At 42.9% G+C, this 24,258-nt stretch overlaps 1 protein-coding gene across 1 annotated transcript in view; it reads right to left on the bottom strand.

The window, feature by feature from the left end:
* Window positions 1-24,258, bottom strand: part of rttn (rotatin) — a 35,537-nt gene that overhangs the window by 2,789 nt on the left and 8,490 nt on the right. The window contains exons 15-45 of the mRNA XM_061240546.1: window positions 24,094-24,219; window positions 23,620-23,736; window positions 22,957-23,096; window positions 21,291-21,459; window positions 20,952-21,051; window positions 19,510-19,598; window positions 19,044-19,161; window positions 18,310-18,406; window positions 18,074-18,139; window positions 17,749-17,940; window positions 16,453-16,692; window positions 16,136-16,280; window positions 15,346-15,500; window positions 14,162-14,381; window positions 13,037-13,165; window positions 12,767-12,877; window positions 11,891-12,049; window positions 11,335-11,412; window positions 10,825-11,011; window positions 10,378-10,466; window positions 9,872-9,968; window positions 9,549-9,741; window positions 8,938-9,028; window positions 8,357-8,507; window positions 7,764-7,901; window positions 7,111-7,316; window positions 6,607-6,712; window positions 5,999-6,096; window positions 5,517-5,594; window positions 5,033-5,159; window positions 1,535-1,728 (exon numbers count right to left, since the gene is read on the bottom strand). Coding sequence (XP_061096530.1) covers window positions 1,535-1,728; window positions 5,033-5,159; window positions 5,517-5,594; window positions 5,999-6,096; window positions 6,607-6,712; window positions 7,111-7,316; window positions 7,764-7,901; window positions 8,357-8,507; window positions 8,938-9,028; window positions 9,549-9,741; window positions 9,872-9,968; window positions 10,378-10,466; window positions 10,825-11,011; window positions 11,335-11,412; window positions 11,891-12,049; window positions 12,767-12,877; window positions 13,037-13,165; window positions 14,162-14,381; window positions 15,346-15,500; window positions 16,136-16,280; window positions 16,453-16,692; window positions 17,749-17,940; window positions 18,074-18,139; window positions 18,310-18,406; window positions 19,044-19,161; window positions 19,510-19,598; window positions 20,952-21,051; window positions 21,291-21,459; window positions 22,957-23,096; window positions 23,620-23,736; window positions 24,094-24,219 — 4,206 coding nt within the window. The remainder of the gene's footprint in view (window positions 1-1,534; window positions 1,729-5,032; window positions 5,160-5,516; window positions 5,595-5,998; window positions 6,097-6,606; window positions 6,713-7,110; window positions 7,317-7,763; window positions 7,902-8,356; window positions 8,508-8,937; window positions 9,029-9,548; window positions 9,742-9,871; window positions 9,969-10,377; window positions 10,467-10,824; window positions 11,012-11,334; window positions 11,413-11,890; window positions 12,050-12,766; window positions 12,878-13,036; window positions 13,166-14,161; window positions 14,382-15,345; window positions 15,501-16,135; window positions 16,281-16,452; window positions 16,693-17,748; window positions 17,941-18,073; window positions 18,140-18,309; window positions 18,407-19,043; window positions 19,162-19,509; window positions 19,599-20,951; window positions 21,052-21,290; window positions 21,460-22,956; window positions 23,097-23,619; window positions 23,737-24,093; window positions 24,220-24,258) is intronic.

Genomic DNA, 24,258 nt, shown 5'->3' with positions numbered 1-24,258 from the left:
TAGGTGAGAAAAAGTATTGGAACATGTGACTGACAGTTGTTTCTTGTTGCCCAGATGTGTCCTGTTCGATTGATTGGTTCAACAATAAATAGTTCAGAATGTGCACTCTTGGTTTTAGCTTTGGGTTTTGCCTGTGAAGACTGAATTTGTGTTAGAAAAGATAAACCAACATGAATATCAGATAGTTGTCTTTGGGAGAAAAGCAAGCCATTTTGAAGCTTAGAAAAGAGCTCAAAATCCATCAGAGCCATTCCACAAGCATGGGATACCTTGCAAAACAACTTGAAATGTCCTGAAAAAGAAAGAAGCTGGCATACAGACAGACATCAGAAACAGACACCGAACAGGTCGACCAAGGAAAACAACAGCAGTTGATAAACACTGTGAGAGCTGTGAAGAAAAACCCCAAAACATCAGTCAGTGATAGTTACAAACAATCTCTACAGGGCAGGAATGAATATATCTCAATTTGACTGAGATTACAATTTGCAAAGAAGTACAGAGATGAGCCACAGAAGTTATGGAACAAAGTTTTATGGACTGATGAGACCAAAATTAAACTCTACCGAAGTGATGGAAAGGCCAAAGTGTGGGGAAAGAAGGGATCTGCTCATGATCCAAAACATACAAGCTCATCTGTGAAGCACGGTGTCATTGTCTGGGCTTGCATGGCTGCTTCTGGAGTGGGCTCACAAATCTTAATTGATGATGTAACTCATGATGGTAGCAGAAGGATGAATTCAGAAGTCTAAGAAAACATACTGTCTGCCAACTTATGGAGAAATGCGTCCAAACTATTTGGGAGGAACTTCTTCATGCAGCATAACAATGACCCAAAACACACTGCCAACACAATACAGGTCTTCAATCACCAGAACCGAGCATGCATTTCACCTCCTGAAGAGAAGATTGAAGGGAAACCCCCCCCAAAACAAACAACTGAAAGAGGCTGCAGTAAAAGCCTGGAAAGCATCGCATAAGAAGAATGCAACAGTTTAGTGATGTCAATGGGTTGCAGGTTTGAAGGAATTATTGCAAGCAAGGGATATGCTACCAAATATTAAGTGCTATTAACTTTCATTTACTTAAATACTTTCTGTTCCAATACTTTTGCTCACTTAAAAATGGAGTGGTCTGATAGCAAAGGTGCTATTTTCTATGTAGTTTAACACATCTAGGTGTAAATACCAGGAAATAAAAGCTGAAATTCTGAACTCTTGTCTCGTGTTCCATCTTTTCATCTCACCCCCAAATGTATTCAGTGTATTGCAAAAACAAAAAAAATTGGCCTTACTGTTCCAATACGTTTGAAGGAGACTGTATGTGTATTGCATTTAAATTAAAAAAACTCAATCGAACTAAATCAGTCAACCAGTCATTCAGTTTGAAAGACTTAATTTACTAGCACTAGTTATTTGCCATCTCTAGTCAATGGACTACCGTATAAACATCCAGAACAGACTGTGTGTGTTACTGAAGAAGAGGACGAGGATTCTGGCTGGCAGGCTGCCTGCCTCACCAGGTGACCTCTTACCTTCTGTAGAAGCCCTTTACAGTCACGGGATATGGCCAGGTTGGAGAGCAGGGAAAACGCCAGGTGCTGGATGAGGCTGTTTTCAGGAGCTACGTGGGAGGCCAGCTTCATGACACTGTGCATCAAAGAGCTGTTTGTAGGGCCTCTCGGGAACGGGCCCTGCCCTGTGTGACTGCCACACAGCGAGCTGCAGGCTTCAGGAAGAAAGCACATAACTCATAAGTATGCCACAGGTGCGCTATGTATTACATTTAAACAACAGACATATTTTAAAAAGACCGTATTTTCAGCTTTGCAGCAGGTATAAAATCAGCAGGATGAATTTTTGGACAGCTTTGCGAGCGAACATTGTACACCAATCTTCATAGAGATCTTTACACGTACATGTCCTTTGGAGTCACCTTTTATGAATGGTTCTTCTGAAGCGATATTTCTGATATAAACAATACACAAATCAATAACTACAAATAGGCACACAGTGTGCATATGGTCTTCTTGGCATTTGACATGTGCACGTTGAAAACAGCTCCCACTTTTACGTAGCAGTGGGTAACTGGTACATATCTATAATGTGGTAGGAAGCATCTGCTGTACAGACATTGAGAGAATTGAGTCATGAATTCCTAGTCACCATTTCATAGTCAGGGTCTCAATGTACAAGGAATTACCAACAGGCAAATACAAACTACAAATCCAGCAAAAAACAAACGGAATGTACAAAAAAGAGATAGCTACTGAAGGAAATAACGTCAGCTGTGCAAAATGATAAGGTTTTAACTGATCTATTTGTTCCCACCACAGCAAGCAACAGAAATGTGCTAACTGCAAGTGTAAATAACCGAGCAACCTGAAACTATGGGCAACCGGCAGTAATGTTCAATGCTTCATACAGTAACTGCAAATGGTAACAAAGGCATTTCTTCTCTAATTTCAGAGTTGTTGTGTTGTGTGTCAGTCCCAACTCCACTGACCCTATAGTGGCCCAGTCATATAGTGGCAGGTCCACTTACTTTACTGTGTATTGAGGTGACTGTACAAAATCTGCAATGGTTTATACCAGAAGGTACTGTACATACCTACCATAAGGAACTAATTGTTTTAATTCTACTTCATATTATGGACTTTTTACTTTTGTATTTAAAGTTTATCTCAGATTACATTACATTATTGGCATTTGGCAGACACTCTTGTCCAGAGCGACGTACAGTTAATTAGACTAAGCAGGAGACAATTCCCCCTGGAGCAATGCAGGGTTAAGACCCTCAAGGGTCCAACGGCTGTGCGGATCTTATTGTGGCCACACCAGGAATCGAACCGCCGACCTTGCGTGTCCCAGTTATGTACCTTAACCACTACGCTACAGGCCACCCCCTCAGATAATTTACTGGCATAAAATAGAGGTATATTTTACTGTACATGAATAACCCAACACATTTAGGTGTATTAACAAGGGCTCTGCACCCCCTCAGTCCATGAAGGCAGACGTTTCCTGTACGTCAGAGTTTCCTGTAAACCCACTGTTTAGAATAATACAGTTACACTATAATGCAATTATAACTAAAGAACAAGGAAATATAACTAAAGTAAGTTACCTCTTAAAGTAAGTTAATAATAACAGTGATTATCAAAAGGTTTCCAACACCAATGCTACAGAGGTATTAATTCACTGATTATTTTCAATGAGATTTGAAAATAATGTACATTCTTGTGCAAGTGTAAAATTGACCTTAAAAGATTCACTTTCACTAGAAATGATCTAGAACATATTTTATATTTTATTCAGGCATATCCTCATCATTAAGTCCTCAAGTATCATACAGGAGCAGACTATTCCAAAGCTCTATATAATCTCTATCATGTGATGATCCAAAGTGAAGTGTATTCTTAATGTCATCTACCGCAAACCTGCTGTAATGTATGCCTACACATGATGCAATTTTATCTTGAGGTTTGGTAGAAACTAAACAACCATTAACCAGCAAATAGGATGTGAACCCTAGGCAACATACACAATTACTCTTTTCAAGCCCTTTATTACGCAATACAGACAAATAACAGACATTTTCCACTGAGAGAAAACTGGAAATACACCTCTATCTCTGTAACAGTGGGGTCTATCTACCAACAGTGAGGTTTCGAGCAGTGCCAGTTTCCAAGGGTGGGCGTAATGAAACTACTTGCAGGTACCTATATGTGCACAGTAAAACTATAATTTCAATGTCTTGTTTGACACAATTAGGGATGCATTTATTCATTAGCACCTCTTTTAATGTTCCTTGTTAAATGTTTCCTCACATACACACTGTCTGCCAAGACACCATCATCAACTCAAACACAAACGCAATTAAAGCAAGCACTGGTTTACTTTAAACTCAGTCTGGCCTCAGTATCTACCTTATTTCCGATAAAGACAGTCTGTGAATTTTCATTTTCATTTCATTTCACTTTGTGGCTGTGTATCACACCCTCACTTCTCACTGCCCACTGCTCCACTGAGCAAATCATCTGCGGTCAGATTTCTCTTTATCATCATCTGCTGGGTTCTGTTTCTGACCATAAAATACTAAAACACCACATTTGTTTTTGATGTTTGTTTCTATGCGTCATAACGTGTACCATCTTTCAACAAAACATATATTTTACAGGATAACATGTATTTAGGTGTTAGCTATACCACATACTGTACACCATATATAGTATCTTTCACATGATTTTGGCAGGTAGCTCAGTCAAACTGCCAGGCAGCAAACCATTCAGACGCTGTACACAAAGGACTAGAATTGTTTCACAATATGAATGAAAGCAGGCAGATAACTTTGTGAAGTGTAATCTCAAAGTGACACAGGTGTTGCCACTTCCTGCCTTATCTGCCAGCTAGTACTTTCCATAAACTCAAATATGGTTTATATAAACTTAGTGCACGGAAAAAGAGCTAAAATTATACTCAGAACATGTATATGCACAATGGTCTTTTGGGCCCACATGAACTACTACACATACATGGGCTTTATGATTAAGTAGACTAAATATTGATTGAATTAACTGGATTTTTGCAGAACTGCAACTGTAAACTGAACTTCCAGAAAAAGTTCCAATATTCCATTTGCAGTAGCTCCAATTCTGGGTCAAATAAATGTACAGCTCCTTAACGCTACTTAAATTTATCTTACCTGTCAAAACACAAGTGCATCTTAAAATGCATTTTCACTGGATTAGAGCAAGCAGACCACAAGCGAGTAGCAGCACTGGAGTGAATAGAAATGCTCGTTACGCTTTAGTCACAGCACAGTGAGGCAGCCCCCCCGCAGAAACAGGTCGCTCCCATTGTGGACGAGCGCACGGCCAAGAGGCGCAAACGGGCCGCAGTGGGAACAATGGCCCTCACAGGCCAGGCCCGACTCAATCAAATCCCCACCCAAGGCCAGGGCGGGAGGGGACGCGGAACCACGCTGCGGGCGTGACACGCACTCGTTCCCTCAGCCCCAGGGCTGGGCTCACCTGCGGTACAGTTGGCCGTGTAGACACAGAGCAGCTCCAGCGCTGCCTCCATGGCGGGGTCGTCCAGCAGAAGCCAGGGCCAGAGAGCGTGCGCAGCCTGCCCCAGGCGCGAGTCGGAGGCGGCGGTCTGGGCGTGACAGAGAGAGGAGCAGGCATTCATTGGGTGGAAAGCGTGACGTTGCGTAAAACACAGAGTAAGAATGTGTAAGTGTGAACATTCAAAAAATTGATTCTGTCCGTCTGGATTTCATTGCTAATCTACCGTTTCACACGTCCCACATGTTATGACATAACCAGAGTTGCCAAAGAATTCTGGTAATCCCATTCAGTCAAATACACATTGTACACATATTGTCATTATCATTTTTCTGAGCCAAAAAAAAAGATAAGTAGTTGGTGGCTATTTTCAACCAGAAATCAAATACAAAAATTTGCAGAAAAGTATTATTCCTTCAGGAAATATATATATTTTTTGAATACTTACTTTGCATTCATCATGATTATAAAGGCAGTTTCTGAGTATTTGCAAAATCATTTTTAATTCTCTCATGCAGCTCTCTTCCTGTTGGTACATAAAAAATACATTAAGTATGTCAAAAGCAACCAGAACTCAACCCACAGTAAACTAGACAAATACCAAGGCCATTTTTGTCATTTCAAATTAAGTAAATTAATTAATTTAGATCAGGGTTGCCCAACCATGTTCCTGGAGATCTGCTGTCCTGTAGGTTTTCATTTCAACCCTAATTTGGCACAACAAATTTGGCCTGATTCTTCTAATTAGCAGCTCAACAAGATCTCTAGCTGTTAAATGAGGTGTGCTTTGTTTGTGTTGGAAGAACAGGGTTGGGCAGCCCTGTTTTCTTCTGTTGCTGGCAATGTAACTTCCATCTGTCACATAGCACTCTAACTTGAAACAATATGTCATCCAAACCATGTTATATTATAATATACTGCAATACATACCTTTTTCCTTTGTGCAGGTTTTCCAGGTTTGAGGGACTCAAAATGGAGCTGTGTATATCTCTGCTTCATTTGCTCTACAGAGCTGTCAATCAGGCCAGCTAAAAGACAAAATAACCACGTTCAGTTTGCAAACAACTTTTATGAAAGTAATCTTTTTTTAATAATTGTATTTTTTTACTATATTAACTATATATATTTTCATGTCATGAACAGACTAAAATACTCCCACTCTCCCATTTGGAATATGTAGCTGTACTAGTCTCTTGTGTACCCACTATTCCACCAGCACTTGTGTAGGGGTCAGTGTAGTTGAAGCTCAGGAAAGTCAGCACTTTGTTCCAATTACCAGAATTTGCAAATTAGCCCAATTCTTCAGCCAGGAGGTAGAACTAATTAGTGAAATCAGCTGACCAAGTTCATGGGTGGAAGAAACACATGGCAGGACATTCATTTTCAGTGAGTATCATCCACACTAGAGGCCACATCGTTTAACACAGAGCAGTCAGCACTCACAGACAACAATTGGTCACTGAAAGTTCCCTGGTAGCTAGTGTGCTTATACCCTCCTGGCAAGTGACACTTAGGAGTACACAGGTACCCAGGCCTACCGTTCAATGCATGAGTCTGCGCACTTGGACTGCTTGCAAGCAAAGCCATGAGACCCCTTGCAGAAACCTTTTTCAGAGGATCTTGAAACGTTCGCTTGTCAAAGCTCTAAAAATCACACAGTGGAGAAAAAGCAGGTAAAATGGAGACTAACATGGTCCTTAAAAAGCCTTGCTCATACAGACCAGCACTCCATAAGGAGCTGATGAATACATCTGAAATGTAGACTAGCACATACAGTACCACATCTCTCTCCATGTTTGTACAAACACACTCTATAAATGACATGGGTCAGATATGACATTTATAAGACTATACATACTACAGTAATTATGAATTTCAAGGAATATTTGTGTCTTAAATAAACAAATGATGAATAAATAGTTGAACAGTACGATAATGTAAATGTCTGCGTTTGAAATTCCAATTGTGGGCAATACACAATTCAGATTAAGCAAAGAAATCAGCGAAATCGCTTTGAGTGGAAACGGGACACCGGGCGTTACCTCCAGCATGACTTCACACAGCCGGGCCCCGGGCGAGTCCCTCAGCAGCAGAGACAGCGGCGTGGCCGGGCCTGGGACCCCGAGCTGGGCCACTTCCTGTGAGCGCCTCCTGGCCTCCTCGGAGAGGACGGCGGTGAGGAACTGCAGGGCGGCGGAGTAGAGCGCAGGCTGAGAGCCGGACAGCTGGACGCACACCGAAAGGGCCCCTGGGGGTCCGAAACGGACAGGTAAGAGACGGCTCCAAACCCGGCCGTATTTCACCTTCAAAAAGACAGCGACCAGCGGGCCTTCAGCAGCCTGGGACGAGGAACTTTTACAAAGCAGGGCTGTCAAAGACCGCTTACTCTCCCGCTGCAAGAGCTGCTGTGCCCACGGGCCATTCACCGGGAAAAGATTCACTCGCCTTCTTTAATACAATCTCGCAAATATATCCTTACCGCAAAAATCATCATTAAATTTTAACGGGCCTCATCATATTTCCTGGGAGGCGCCGTTCGTCAGAGGAGAGAATGATGATTGAAAGCGAAGGGGATAATGAACTGCTGTTCTGACGGCATCATTTCTCAGTCCCGAGCATCTGTCGCCCCGCGCTGCACTCCCTCACGGACGCCGATTAAATTACACTTTCCCCGTATTAATGGCAGAGGCTGCACCTGAAAATGGCTGCCAGTGCTTTCCCAGCACTCCGGCGACAGATGGGAAGAGCGTAGCGCTGCTGGTCCTCAGCGCTGTGGCCAGGAGCGTCAACACGTCGGCCCAGGTGTGCAGCACGCAGCTTCTGGTCCGGGCATCTGGAGGGACGCGGGAAACGCCTTTAAACCCCGTCCCTTTCCCAAAGCCGCATGCAACGTCGTGCTATAACGAGGGCACGTAGGCCTGCGTTTGCATAAAAACACTGACAGCTTCAGCCAGTCAGCACCAGAATCCCCTTCTAAATACTGCAGGATTACCATGTCTTGCCATATCAATTAACTCCAGGGGTACAGATGAAGAAAAAAGTATACAGCATCTCAACAAATAAGAGCAAATCAAGTTGTATTTGTGTTCCGTGAGGGTTATACTCCAAAGGCAAGTTGTACTCTTAAATAATTAATCAAAGCACACTGTGAGTGCATTTAACTTCTAACTGAGTCTTTAAAAAGGAGGCTCAAATGTATGACTGATTAGATTAGACATTGGATTTGTCTGGAAGAAATCCAGACAAATCCGTATTGAACTGCATTTAATGGAACATGGTGCTCCTTACCAATGTCTTTGATGTTCAGTGTGAGCACAGTAAACACATTGGCCAGCAAGGGCTTGATAAACTCCATCTGAGAGACTAGCTCTGGCTTTTGGATGACACATGATTGCAGTAATTTGAAAAAGCTAGAGTGGAACTGGAGAAGGCTCAGGATCTGAAAGGAAGGTGAGAATGTATTTTTATTAAACATCATGCAACTGCCATAATAGCATATACATTTATACAGTATGTAAGTCCAAAGGCATGCCGGTTAGAGACTACAGATGAAAATGAGCTCATTATTGGTGTGGAAACTGAAAATGTTCATTTATATGCACTGCCCCTGATTTAAAAAAATATAGTATTTGCTCTATAATAAAGTGGATATGAAACAAAGAAACTCCCAGGGAAGTGAATCCAGAAAGTGTGACTCATTTAAGCATAAGCGTGATGACAAATCAGAACTTATGTGGGGACAGAACTCCGTCAAAAGCTCCAGAGCAGAACAAACCAAACAAAAAGGAACCGTGATTGAAAGCTGAACACGTGACATCGAGGCTGACTGGAATTAAGGGAGTGTATTTACTACAAGGCGTCAAGCATACCTGGTTCTTAACATCTTCCTCATTGCCGGGAAGAAGGCCAGGAGTCTTCAGTTCAACCAGGCACCGCTCGATCGGTCCCACATCAACCAGGCTGGAACACAAATAACACCCAATCATGAGTCAATAACGCTGAGTGGATGAGCACCCATACATGCACGTGGGGTTTGTGTCTTTAGCTAATTCTGTTCATAAATGTATTGGTCTCTGTAGAGCAAGTCTTAACATTTTGTCTTGGGAGTAATTAACATTCCTACACAATGTAGAGCCTCTTATTTTTGAGCTAGAATGTATTGTGTATATGTAAATTATGTGTTCTCTTAAATAATTAATCAAAGCGCACTGTCAAATATGTTATTATTAAGCTAAACGGATGCTTCTTCAGAGCCCAGCTGAGAGGCCCGGCAGAGAGGCCCTGCTGAGAGGCCCTGCTGAGAGCCTCTGCTGAGAGGCCCTGCTGAGAGGCCCTGCAGAGAGGCTCTGCTGAGAGGCCCTGCTGAGAGGCCCTGCTGAGAGGCTCTTCTGAGAGGCCCTGCTGAGAGGCCCTGCTGAGAGCCTCTGCTGAGAGGCCCTGCAGAGAGGCGCCGCAGTGCGATGATGCTCGTGCTGCTGACCTGGCGAAAGCACTCAGAGTGTGGTGGTGCTGCAGGCCGCTGAGGGTGAACTCAGGCAGCACAGACAGCAGGTTGGCCAGCAGGCCTGCGATGGCTGAGGCCAGGTGAGGCGTGGCGAAGGCGCAGGGCTCCGGAGCCTGTTCACCGTCACGGGAGTCCTGGGAAATCACAGAGCCGCTCGTCTCGCTCTGCCCTGGAACCGAAAAGGAACGCAGAGCGGTTACTGCGTCTGGGCCTCGGAGAAGGACGCTGACGTGGCTTTCTGAAGACAAGTGCTTGCCAGCTGCAGTAAACTGTGGTTGCTAAGATGTACTGTGGTGTACCTTGGGCCACGAGTCTGCTAGCAGGAGGCTGCGAAGCAGGAGCCCTGGAGAAGGAGAGCACCGGTGTGTGGCTTTCACCTGGCACTTCCGGAAGAATCTGAAACCCACAAACATCACCATCAAGTCCTACTCAATCTTTCAGACTCACTTTTATTGAATCACCACTTTCATGAGTGAATGATAGATTAGCATGTCTAAAAAAAGTACATTGTCAATTAAAATTGAGAATGTGTTGCATTTAATTAACACAACTGTATTTTTTTCAATGCTGAAGACAGTTCGTGTTTAGACAGCCAGAATAAATGTATAATAAAAAATGGCTAGAATAATGCTGGATGCATTTGCATACTGAAATACATGCAAATATAAAAAGTTTCTTTCACATCTGTCAGATCTAAAATTGTTATTCATTTACCTGAACTTTTACCTGAAGTTAAAATATTTCCTACAAGGCTGGCAGCTTGTGTAACAGTGTTTCACCATCCAACATCTGCTCACTAACTCACCAGAGTACTCGATGTAGACTGGGAGTCTGATGCTAGGCCCTGGTTTAATGGTCCAGTGGGGCATCTCCAGTACTTCAATGAGTCATCATCTGATGGAGATTAATGCATTACAATAAACAATACACCTCTGATACAACTCTTATAGCAGCACTGATTATATTCCATGCTGACTATGAGAAGCAGCCTTCTGCTGGCAGGGTCTCCAGGCATTGTAATGCTGGTGTCACAGTCTTACTTCCTGCCGTCTGTGTTCTCGGGCCGTTATCACTACACCATCAAATATCAGAGTATATTGCTCATTTGTTACATTGTGAAGGGGAAGCTACTATGTGCATGTTTTATGTTAATAAGACATGACCTCAAGCACACAATAAATAAATAGATTTCTGAAGCCGTGGGAATGAGACATTTGTACAGTCTATGGCTGCTTTGCTCGGGGCGGATTACCTTCACTCACACTGCCCAGGCGGCTAGGAGGCCTGGGAAAGGTCAGGTCGAAGGTGTACCTGCCCTGGTAGCAGGACCGGAGCGCCTGGCTGACGTGCTCAAAGAAGTGGCAGTGATACAGGAGAGCCTGCAGGGCCGGCAGCCCCACCAGGGACAAGCCAGAGCTCTCGTCATGCACACACGGACCCTGGAGTCAGAGACAGGCCAGTCAGAGCGCAGAGAGAGACCTTCTGAAGAACTTAAGATCAAATCCAGGCACAACAATACACAACACGGTGAGAGGCAAGTACCAGTTAAGGGACTTTTGACATTTAGCACTGGCGGAAAGGCCAAAAAAGAAAGCACAGGAGACAGGTGGCAGGAAATACAGTGTAGGGGGAAAGCACAGATATAGTTGGAAAGATTAACCTACTTCAGTAGAAAAAAAAGTAGTTAAAGTAAAGTACGCTGCCGCATTGTTCCACACGGTCTGTTAGTAAATGCTTAAAACTGATTTAAAATGTCACCTGCCTGCCAATCACAGTCTTTGGCCTCTTCCATACTGGCAGGCATGGGCATCACAAGCAGATTTTGTAGAATAAACGCTGCCTGTATAAAGAAAAAGATACAAAAATAAAATAAAATCAACAACACTGCCCTCTTGTTGTCTTTGAGAGGTAATACATGTAGTCTTCTAAAATGCATTCCAATACAAATTTTTATATTGTTATATATTGTATAACAAGCAGGTCTGTTTTACTTTCCACACATACCTAATTCAGATTCTAATGATTAGTGGAAAATCATAGTTCGTATGTTTAAAGCAAAGGGGTGGAAGAATAGAATGATTGTTATGGAACAGGACCTGAAACAGGACCAGCTCATAGTTTCCATAGTGGGGCACTGGTGTAAGGGGCTTTCTGTGTAATAAAATATAAACATGTACAAAATTAAGCTATCTGTCTCTGGATAAACGTGTCTGTACAATGCCATAAATGTAAAGGCACAGGAAATGACAGAAGGCTGAATAAATATGAAGCCACTACATCCGCTCACAGCAGTCCTGTAGAGCTGGCCGCAGACCCACCTCCCTGCGCACCATGCTGCACTCCTGCTGGTCCATCAGGATGTTGAGCAGCGTCGCCCACAGCCCTCCCGAAATGTTCTGGCAGCTGGCGGCCAGGGCCACGCATCCGCTCGGCACCGAGGTTAACGCCGAGCCCACGCCGAGACTCGCAAACCTCACCTGCAGATAAAAGACAGCGGAAACTCTGCTGCCTACGTGCGCTGGAAACAACATCAGAGCGTAGCCTCCTTTTCTCGACTCAAACGCTGTCTGTGTTCGTCTCCAGTGTCACGCTAGCTATGTCAGCGACCCTCTGAAATCAGCGCATGCTTACATAGAAGATATTTCAGTATACCTGGGCAAGGTGACAATTCAGAAAAGAAAGGAGATGAGAAACGTGTACAGATGACACAAGAATGCAGTTCTGCTTAGCAATACAGCGATAGGCAAGGGGGGAGCTCAGAAGGACGACAAAAAGAAACAATCAATGCATCGCTATCTGCAGCTACAGTATACCTGTAGGTGCCATAGCCATTGATTGTGTTTCTTTGCCCATCTGTTTAGAGGACTACCCACGCGTTTGACTTAATGCTAAAAACCGCATTGAAATGAACAGACGGGGTTCTTGTTTCATCAAATATAGGCTGCTTGGCTCCTTTCGGTATGGTTCGCACCTTTGTGCCAACTGCTGAGCAGTATCCGCCTCCACCAGTCTATCTGTACTTTAAAAATACAATTTCAACATTCATAACGATTAGGAACTTTTGCTTGTGGGTTGTGACAAATAGTGAATACCGCATACTGTACATATGCTATCCTAAACCGGAAGTTAAAATAACCATCTGCGAGAAAACATGTTTTCATTATTCTTAAATGTACAGTACATGAGCGTCCCACCTCAGGATCCCTGTCCACCCACAGTGGAATGAGCCAAGCCAGGCCCAGATGTGAGGCAGCCGGCTCATCAGCACTCTGGTCATGTGACAGAGACCACAGCGACATCCAATCCTTAACGAGAATGATCAACTTTGAATTAGAGAGCACGTCATTCAACAAATAATCATAATAAATCGAGCAAATTTCTTCATTTCATGTATCCGTGTACACTCACATCTACTGTGGCAGAAAGCGAAGCTGTTTCTAGGGCATATTTATAAGTGCACTGACCTTATCCTTGCTCTGCGACATCATTTCGTATGATAAATGAAGCAAGCAGAGGACTGCGTTCTTTGTGACCCCTTTTCCCATGAACGACATGGAGTTTCCTCCCCATTCCACATAGAAGGAGGATATGACCTTGAGGCAAAAATCAAGGAGGAAATTACAGAACTAAAATAAAATAATTGTTCCCACAAAATGAGACAAATATTTCAGTTTTAGTTAAATGATAATTAAACTAGAACAGGAACACAATATTTGAAGGAATACACCAACATTTTGGGAAATATTTATCCGACTTACTCAGAGATAGACGGGATGTCTCATTTTTCATGTGAGCATAACGTGTTAGCTTAGCATAAAGAATTGAAGCCTAAAGGAGTCCGTAGCCTACCTCCTTCAAAATGAAGAAATACACCTTACAGCAACTCTGTTTACTCTGTGAATTTAGACGGTTGGAACTATAACTGCTGAACACATGTATCTTTCCGTCCTTCCGAAGGTGGGCGGATCACTGCACTCAACCAGCGGAAGGCGGAAAGATATAACTTCTCCGAATAACTCCGAATAACTACTCCGAAATCAACATCTCTCATTTTTAAAAAAATTAAATAAAAATGAAAATAAAATGCTTTATAGTTGTTTGATTGCTTTTTCTTGTATTACCAATACATTTGAAGACAACCGATAATGCAGCAAAATGTAACTTTAGATGAAGGTTAAAAACAGCTTAAATACTTCAAAAATGAACACTAGGGAAAAGCTTGATTTGTGCACATAAAGCACAGTGGGAGGCCTGTTGTTGAGTTATTGCCTGGGGCGTCCCACCAGACCATGGCTTCCAGTCCCGTGAACACTGCAGACGCCATTTAAGCAGCCTCAACACAATGTCCATCTCTCTCCTTCAAAGCCCATTCTCAAGGGGACCTTCAAAGGACACTCGGACATTAAACGTACATGGCCGTGAAGTCGGGGTAGGGGTGTGAGCTAGGCTTAATCCATCAGTAGGGGAGGTGGAGAGGTGGGAGGAGGGGAGGTGGAGAGGTGGGAGGTGAGGTGAGGTGGGGGAGGTGCAGTGGGTGGAGGTGGTTATGTTGCGTGTTGGAGTTGCAGTGGAGTGGTGCACACACAGACCTCCAGCAGGCCGCTCAGGTACTTGACGCACAGCTCCAGGGAGTCAGGGGCAGGGCCGCAGGAGCTCCACCCGGGAAGGGCGGTGACGTGGACCATCCCCCGCAGGGTCCTCTCCAGCGAGGGCAGGCCGTAGAAGTGGGGCGCGTCCGACACTCTCAGGCACTGGAGCAGCCCGGCGGCCAGCTGCGTCTTAAAAGGCCCCGCCAGGGCCAGACACATCCTGCATTTCAAAGACAAGGGGGCTCTTTATTCCTCAAAGGCTCTCCACTTCAACCAGGGCTGCATGTGGCACAAACAACAAAGAGCAGCCGACACAACGAGTGGAAAATTTCAAACACATCAACAAACGGCATGAAGAATGGATGAAAATGTGACATTTAGCATTCATGTATAAAAGACGCCAAATTAGTGATATGTGCAGAATTAATTAAGTATTTTAGAATGAAGTTCAGATGATCTTGTGGTGAGAGAGCAACTATTGACAAGAAATCGATGGCACTTCCACTGCTCCTGGCTCCTCCCGCAGAGGAGGAACGGTCGTTTAATAGGGAGGTGATTAAAGACTCCGCTGTCACCATTCATCAATGCACAAAGCATGCATCTCGCCACACTTGGTCAACTCATGAATTTTCTGGAAAAACAATTAAGGAATTTGCTTGAAAATACATGCTCGCCAAGTACTGAAGGAGGTAAAACAAATAGCTGAGGGGGAAACAGTTTGTCTCACTCATTTATTATATTCACTCACATTTGTGTATACGCACAACGAAAGGTGGCTACAGACGTGCATATTCAGAGTCTGAAATAGTGCGCTGCAACACCAATTTGCAGCTTCCTATTACGATGGTTCCAACCAAGGTGACACCCAACAAGGGATAAGGCTGGAGCTAAATACCCTTATCGTACATACCCTTCATCAGAGTAGGAAAGTTATTCAAACTCATAAGACATGTTCACAGAAAACAGAATAGGATGCCATCAATTAGCACCTAACAGACTCTTTCCAGGAGCTACCCCATGGGGCCCGGGGCATCATGGGGTGTTGACCACACAGATTCACACCTGCACGCCCGGCCTTGTCGTCAGCATGAACATCCAGCACTCTGACTGCAGGCTGGAGCGTGAAGGCACTAAATTTGCACCTGCTCTATATTTGTGGGCAGTGCAGGATATGACTGTGGTACCTGTCGGAGGTGTGGGTGAGACAGAGCAGCAGCGTGTTGAAGAAGCCCGACAGCCCCTTTTGTAGTCTCTGGGTGACGAGGACACGAGCCTCCTCTGCTTCCCCCTGCGACAGGGCCTCGGCACGAACCAGCAGCGTCAGAAGGGTCTTCCTCTCCTTCCACAGCAACAGAGACAGACGCCAGCCTCAGCACTCCTCTTTTACAATTCAAATGCAAACCGTTGGGGGACGATTGCTCAGCTCATAATACCAAATAAAGAAGATCACATTTCATTTGAAATGATGGCTTGTACACGGCGCTGGAATTTTTCCACTGCGAGCAGCAGTCAATAAACCTTTCCTGGACCATTACAGACACAGACACGCTTTGAAATACCTCTGTGATTAGAAACTCTTTCCACTTCACAATCCCTGCAAGGCATTATATCAAAGCCTCCTTTATTAGCTGTGAAAGCCATATTGTTTGCATGCGCATTATTGATAGTCCAGGTATGACTTATTGAATTCCACTCCACATTATGTAAATAAGAGGGCCATAAATCTTACGCTGAAAACAAAAACAGCAGAATGAACACAATTTTTAAACGATTGCTACAGTTTAGGCACAGCATTCCATTTTTAGCCGTTACATGACATTAATGCACTTCTATGAGTTGACAGCGTGATTTATGCCACCTTTCCGAAATAAATGTTCTTTGTTTTGGGGGAGGGAGGGGAAAATAACAAGACCAAGAAGGCAATGCCTAACATATCGCACATACTTTAACCTTGAACAAGCTTTAAAACAATACCTGTTTAAGAAGTAACTCCAGTATCCACCGCACGTCTGAGTCATCGGCTTCAGACTTCTGCTGCCTGAAGAAGGTGTTGAGAAAGGCCACGATGTCCGCCAGAAGCTTTTCGTCTTCTGTACACGCAGGCTGGACTTGAAGGAACCTGCATCAATAGAAAGTGAGCAAGCTAAAAGGTTGTACCGAACAGAGCGGACAACACACAAAGAAAACATTTTGAAGTTTTTAAAGGCTGCAAGTTTCCAATTTCACCTTGACATCCTGTACCGTTCCATCAATTCATGACACATACCGCAACGTAGCATATAGCAGCCTACCTCTCGATGGCAGGTCGCCACCCTAGAGTCTTCAGGATGCTCTTGGAGCTGTCAGAGCCCATTTTGAGGGCCAGTCGGTCTGTCAGGAGGTAGAAGCGCATTCTCGCCAGCGTGCTGCTGACGGCACTGTGGGAGTCAGCGCTGTGAATGCCGTCCAGGCATTCCTGCAGACCGCTGCTGACGTGGGTTACTTTCAACACTACGCCCAGGGCAGCAGGCATCTTTAAATCAGCAAGGAACCTGGAGAACAAGCACACAAAAGGAAGAATTAAGGAGGGAGGAAAAGCCCTCTGTGTAATGATAATACGCTCACAAAGCGAGTAATTGTTCCATCATCCAAGGGAAGACAGATTATTTGCCTTGTTCATTTCATATTCAGTGATACCCAGCCTCATAAATCCCTGAGCGTTTTGGTGCATTTCCCTTAAACATTTCCTTAATGCATTACTGGATTCAGGTATATGAGGCCAGAAACAGAACTACGGCTAACTCGTTATTCAAATTGGACTACAATGAATTTTTAACTTTGATGCCAGAGATGATGATACCTTTTTGAATAGAAGTACCAAGTATTCCCTTAACTAAAAAAAAAAAAACAGACCAAGAAAGGATCGTATTCAGTTGTTAAATGTACAGTAAATGGATCCTTTTTTCATATTTTAAATTCTGCATACATTTTAAGCATGTGGAGCTATCACATCAGCTACCACATCCTTCAATGTAATCGCTTATTTTGTGCAAACAGATGTTAGACGTCAAAATTGCTGTACATTTCCAAGGTTTACTTTCACAGAAACATTTCATATCTTCCCTGAAGAGCACTGGAGTTAGACTTGGACTGGAACTGATCCACTGTGAGAGATATGCTAAGCAGTCTCATTACCTTGAATGATAAATGCAGGGCTGTATTCATTTGTTTTTATTTAGCCTTATAGAGTACAAGTGAAGAAAAATTTGACACAGATGCACAGTTATGAGACGACTACCTCTTTCAATTTCCAATGACAAATTTGAGCATGGGGGACTAACATTAGAGTAAGCATTTCAAAGGTATTCTCTTGTGATGTTCTACAAAGGATATTAGAGCTTCAGGAAAGCATTTTAAAAGGGAGAATGATGAAAAAATTTGAAAAGCATAAAAATGATAAAGTAAGCAGCTAAAAAACACTAAAACTAAGTGCATAATAGGGACAGATATGCATGTCACCCCTCCCCAAAAACAAAAATTGTTTTTGGAAAGAAATAACAAATCACCAGAGAGCATGCCATGCACACAATGAAAAAAAGAAGGCTCACTCTGTGATGTCACCACCATAGCCCTTCAGTTGCTCTAGGAGGTTATCAATCCCAGAATGCCAGGCTCGGTTCCAAGCAAACTGCAGCATCTCCCATGCCGGTTTCAGAGTGAGCAAGTCAGAGTACGGAGGCAGCACCACGCAGAACGGGCTGACCGCGTGGTGGGATGCGGCTTGAAATGGCAGGTTATACCTACATTCCCAAAGAAAATGGTTAGATGCTGCATTTTCTCAAGACTCACATAAGTTATGAGTTAGGTCATTACTCGGCCTGTGGTAAAAGCATTTTGCATTGGGGTAACTAAAAGAATGTTCTGGAAAATTACCTCCTTAGCACAGATACAGGGACTGAGAACAGAGAAGGAACTGCATGGGCATCAGAACTGTTGGACCTGAGAAAATAACAATGAATGGCACCAGCGACTAAATGAGCACACTCCAAAAAGATTCCAACTTTAGTCAACAATCAAACAAATACTCCAGGCAACCTGCAATCATTCTGAAAGGATACATAAACAGACAGTGAGACGATAAGGACAGCGGAAAACCAAAATGGACTTACCAAAAGTCCATTCTCGCAATTTCATCGAACATCAGCATGCACATCAGCACAGCTGCTTCAGTCACGTCCCCGTTATCCTCCTTTACTATCAACGAGGCTAAAATGAAACAAAAGGAAGCAGGAAAGAGTATTCAGAAATTAATGCTGATAACCAAACACAAGGAAATGGAAGTATAAACTCAGGGTCATACATTAACATGGACGAACAGTAACCGCTGGGGGCGATATTCAGAGCATATGAGGAAAATTAGCTCCATCGGAAAATTAAACACAAAACAGGCAGATAAATGTGAAGAGTATACAACGGAAAATTGTTCTACAAGTAGAAAGTTTAAAAAAAAAACTCCCATATTGAGTCATTCAAGATGAAGTAAACATATCAGTGAAAACCGGCTGATGCGATTTGACAAATGCTGTTTGAGAAAGATGAAGGGCAGAAATGTTTGTGAAAGCGCGACACGCGGAAGGGTAGTTTCAGCAGAAGACGGATGAGCTGATATCTGCAGCGCGGTAACCGGTGGAGGAGGCTCAAATCCATTCTACTTTAGGCCTAACTTTTTTCCCCCCAGTGAGGAGACAGCTCAGACAAAGCATGAAAAATTGAAACATTTGTCTCATAATACAGTTCTCTGGTGTCCCTGGCACTGATAGGGGATAAGGTGCCATTTTACCATTTCTGACACGGAGTCAGAGGGCTAGGTGAGGGAGGGGCGGGCGAGGCAGTGCCGGGATACCTCTAAGCAGGGTTATCAGGAGAGAGGGCTGCTGTGCCAGGGTGTGGCGCAGTGAAGGGTCCGCACACAGCAGCTTCCTCAGCATGGAAAAGCACGGCTCCAGCAGACAGTCCGTGTTCTGTGAGGGGGAAATAACATGGCCCCACCTTGACGTTACTTCAACCTTGCCAATCAAAATGCTGTGAGGGCGTGTTAAAATGACAAACACTCACTCAAAATGAAACAGGAAGGACACAATCACGTCCTCTTCTTTTAGAGCACTGAACAATCAGCCGAAGTCAGGCTCCAATAAATATTACAGAATTAGCTTGTATAGGACAGTACACGATTCAAGCTAAATTGTGTACAAGCCATGCTGTACAAGACAAGCGGTTACAATTCAAGTCAATTGAAATGAATTATGCTGCCCCTTTCCACATTTAATTCAGAGCTGTAATTTCAGAGACCCATTACATGTGGAATTTACCTTAATTTTGCTGTTCACACAGTCTTTAATAAAAGATGTCACGGTTTCCATCAGTCCCAGAGTCTTCAACACTGCATGCATTGCTGTATCTGTGAAAAAAAAAAAAAAAAAACTGCCAATGATCTGCTAAGTGAGTAATACAATATCACAAACCCAGAATAAAACGAAGATTCATAAGTAGCACCATTTTTCATAAGTAGCACCAGCCATGAGGCTGTTTTTCCCCCCATCTTTTTCCCGTCCAGTTTTAAGTTTTAAACATATGGTCGTGGGCAGTAGCTTGCGCCTATTCCAGAGTAACGACGGCTCAAGAAGATGAGTTTCCATAATAAAGCGTACTGTTATATGACAACTCCTTTCAATGCTTGGGAGTTTATTTTTAATTGGAATCTTGTTACAATTTCAAAACTCAGACTGATGCATTTTTAACAAAAATAAGTAAAGGCTCAGCCAACTTTGTACCCTTCAGGCAATTGCACAACTTATGAAAATGTGCTGTTTGTTTTAAATAGCTTTAATATGCAGCAAAAGTAATGCTGTTATGGATTATACAAGGAGAGCTCAGCTTTATTATTTTCCCATTAGAAAACTTTTCTCCCCACAAACCAAAGGACTGTCAGTAAAGCTCTAAAGGGCTACTGGTCATACCCATTTTGCAAATGCACACATTGTCTCGGAGTAAATGTTACATTATTAATCTGCAGTGGACACCAATATCCAGATCCCGGCTGATTTCACACTTACAGATTGTTCAAGACTAACTCCTTAATTAATAGTCTCCATATTGCAGTACAATGCAGTCTGGACGTTCTTTTAGCTCTGTATTCCAGAACACTAGATTTGAAATGAAGCAATGACTATGCGCCAAAAGTACAGACTGTCACCTTTAATATTTGCATACATATTGGGTGATGAGTTGGAATTACATCCATGTTTATACAGAAAGGGTTTCTGTGTTGGCAAAACCTTTTTACAGAACTAAAAGTATTTCCGGTACTTCTCAGGCAACCTGTTTTGCATCCATGCATGCTTCCAAGAGTGTTTCTGATCTGTTAGATTGTTAGGTTATTGTGGGTTCCACTTCACTATGGTGAGAATTCTTTGGTAATCAAGTGTCATTCCTACATGGATCACCCAATAAGGATGCAAATTAAAGGTGACAGTCACTTTAACCTTATATTCAGTGTTTATTTTCACATACAGTGTGCTGGAATACAAATTGTACCACTGTACAAATAATGCACTGTACATTAATCCTGAACGTTATGGCTCAAACGGTTTCTTATACGTTCTACACTGTGAAAACCATCACAGCACAATAGTTAAACCAGACAACTTGTCTCCCCACTTATTTATTTATTTGGCCCAAAGGCACAGCAACTGTCTGCATAAAGGTTTATTCGACAGAGGAAGTGGTTTCAAGGCAAACTCAGATTCTTTACCCTGCAAAACAACAGCCAACTGCTCTGCAGCAGATCTCCTGAGAACCAGGTCAACCGTCTCTGAGGCGAGGATTGTGTAGAGCTTGCTTACAGACTCCACCTGGTTACCGAAGGGAGAAAGTGCATGTGTCAGAGTACATTGCAGAATACACATTTTTGTAGATGTCATTTTTCAGCACTTTGCTAAATATTTGCAACCCCTACAGGATATATCACACTGCTTTCCAAAACCACAAAGCAGAAGTACAAATGAACCTTGTTTTTTCAAATTATATGATTTTATTTAAGTTGGCAGAACACATCTACCAGATGTACTTATGCGTATGGTTAATTATTTACCTTCAATAGTGACCTGTCGGAGTCATTGAGTTTTGTGTCCACCGACTTGTTGACAACATATAAGGATGGCAGTGCTTCCATGACACCACAATCCAAAGGCGGTCTTGAAACAAGGCCGTCTGTGTTGGCCAGGTGCGGCAAGAGATGCTGGGCAGCGGTGGCCCGTACCCTGCAGTCATTAAACCACACAGACAGTCAAGCTGAGGCATCATACAGTCCCCTCCAAAGGTACTGGAACAGCAAGGCCAATTCCTTGGTTTTTGCAATACACTGAATACATTTGGGGTTGAGATAAAAAGATGAACACAAGACAAGAGTTCAGAACTTCAGCTTTTATTTCCCGGTATTTACACCTGGATTTGAACTACTTAGAACATAGCACCTTTGGTATCAGACCACCCTATGTTTAGGTGAGCAAAAGTATTGGAACAGAAAGTATTTAAGTAAATGAAAGTAAATAACACTTAATATTTGGTAGCATATGCCTTGCTTGCAATAATCAAGCCTGCGACCCACTGACATCACCAAACTGTTGCATTCTTCTTTTGTGATGCTTTTCCAGGCTTTTACTGCAACCTCTTTCAGTTGTAGTCTCCTCTTTAGGATGTGAAATGCATGCTCAATTGGGATACGGTCTGGTGGCTGACTTTGCCAGCCCAAAACCTTCCACTTTTTCCCCATAATGAAGTCGTGAATGTTGTGTTGGCAGTGTGCTTTGGGTCACTGTTACAACATGATGAAGTCCCTCCCAATTAATTTGGACGCATTTCTCCATAAGTTGGCAGACATTAATGTTTTTGTACACACTCATCAGTCCATAAAACTTTGTTCCAGAACTTTTGTGGCTCATCTCTGTCCTTACAAATTGTAATCTCACCTTCCGATTCTTACTACTGAGGAATGGTTTTCATCTTGTGGCACAGCCTCTATATGTGGAGATGGTTTGTGATGTCACGGACTGATGTTTTGGGGTTTTTCTTAGCTCTCACAATGTTTCAGTCATCAACTGCTGTTGTTTTCCTTGGTCCACCTGTTCAATGTTCGAAGTTGTTGTGCAAGCTATCCCCAATGCTTGTGCAATGGCTCTGATTGATATTGCCTCTTTTCGGTTGTTGGTTTATATTTTCTAACACAAATGCAGTCTTCACAGGCAAAACCCAAGGCTAAAACCAAGAGTAGACATTCAGAACTATTTATTGTTTAACCAATCAATCTAACAGGACACATCTGGGCAACAAGAAACACAGACACATATTCCAATACTTTTTCTCACCTAAAAAATGGGTGGTCTGATACAAAAGGTGATATGTTCTAAGTTGTTTGACAAATCTAAAAAAATACTAGGAATTAAAAGCTGAAATTCGGATCTGTCATCTCATGTCCTAGCAACAACAAAGGAATTGACCTTGCTGCTCCAGTACTTTTGGAGGGAACTGTAATTGCACCACACATGGGTAATTAGCAGCTTCACACAGCAGCAACTAACTGTGGAAAAAGCACAGCTAATTAAAAAGGCTAATGGACAACTGCACTGGCAGTTATTGGGGAGAAGTAAACATCAAGGCACTTCAAGGGATATTCCACACTTGAAATTACATTCAAATGGTAGAATATCATTCTCCATTTGTTGGCCTCTGTAGATATTAAACTGTGTAGATGCACTTACGCCTGGTGCTTTGAGAAGAGCAGACGGATAGCAGCTCTCAGTCTGGTAGCGTTTGAAAACATTCCTTCCCTTCTTTCATTTGACGCTTCACTTATCAGCAGGATACAGTTTCCAAGCGCATCTTCAGTTCCTGCATAGCTCTGGTATCAACAACAGCAATTGTTTCAAACCTCAATAAACCAGACAATGGACTATCATGGGGATTTGTGTTTGGCAGAAGAACATAAATAAATATGCTTTGCAGAAATTAAAAACAAATGTTTCATTTTTAAGCTAGCGGTGGTCCAATTACTGAAAGTCCTTAACGAAGTACACTGCACATGACAACCTTGCCAAGCACTTATGCAGATTCAGATTTATTTACAGTGAACTGTTGCTTTTTAATTGGCTTATCCTGCCACTAAAGATGAGTTAGCAAAACACAATGTTTGAAACAATTAGAAACTGAGGGGGCAGGGGTTGGCAGCGTTTAGCAAAATATGGTGGCAAGGTATAAGGAGATGAAAAAGAAAAGCTTTGAAAAAACACAACCAGCTTGCTGGAATTCTAAACAGACTATTAAAAACTATTAAAACCGAAAAAGTGTGCAATCAACATTTCTGTAAAGTCTAATCTTTTCCGGTTAGTAATGAGCTTTTGGGTGATATTTGAGGGCTGGTTCACCTGCAATATGGGTATGACTGGGCACACTGCTTCAATGAATTTGTTCCATGTTGGAGCTGTCATCATCAATTGTCCTTGCAGAAGAAAGAGGAGAATGTCCCTGGCAGCACATTTCACCTATGGATCAAACATAAACCAGCTCAGGCATTGATGACATTGTAGTTTATTGCCTCACACTGGCCTGAAAATATGTCAACAATTCAATGATGCAAACACACCACACCTCCCATGCTTAGTCGGTCAGACATCACTTAAAGAGTCAGCCAGACGACAGGAAAACACAAGATCGGAAACCTGCTCATGTGTTCATCACAAAAACTGTTTCCAAGTCAGCCGAGGTATCATTGTCCATTTGCACTTAACTCAATTAAAAGCCTTCCCAGCTGACACAAAACATTCTTACAATCCAGTAACATTTTGTGTTAACATGGTAACACTTTGGCATTCACAGTGTGGTACAAGCTGCTAAGCTACCTTCTCTGCTTGATCCTGAAGTCCAAATGTAGAAATTTCATAAAGGACGCGGGCGTGCAGGAGAAAGTGTACTCCACTACAGATGGACGACACTGGCTTTGTGATGTTCTGAACTCCAAGGCAATCCTGCAGAGGTGATATCAGAACCAGATATTAAAGGCACTT

This window comes from Conger conger, chromosome 4 (assembly GCF_963514075.1).
Source record: "Conger conger chromosome 4, fConCon1.1, whole genome shotgun sequence".
NCBI lineage: Eukaryota > Metazoa > Chordata > Actinopteri > Anguilliformes > Congridae > Conger > Conger conger.
The sequence above is the reverse complement of the archived record's forward strand: the minus strand, read 5'-3'. Positions and strand labels throughout refer to the sequence as shown.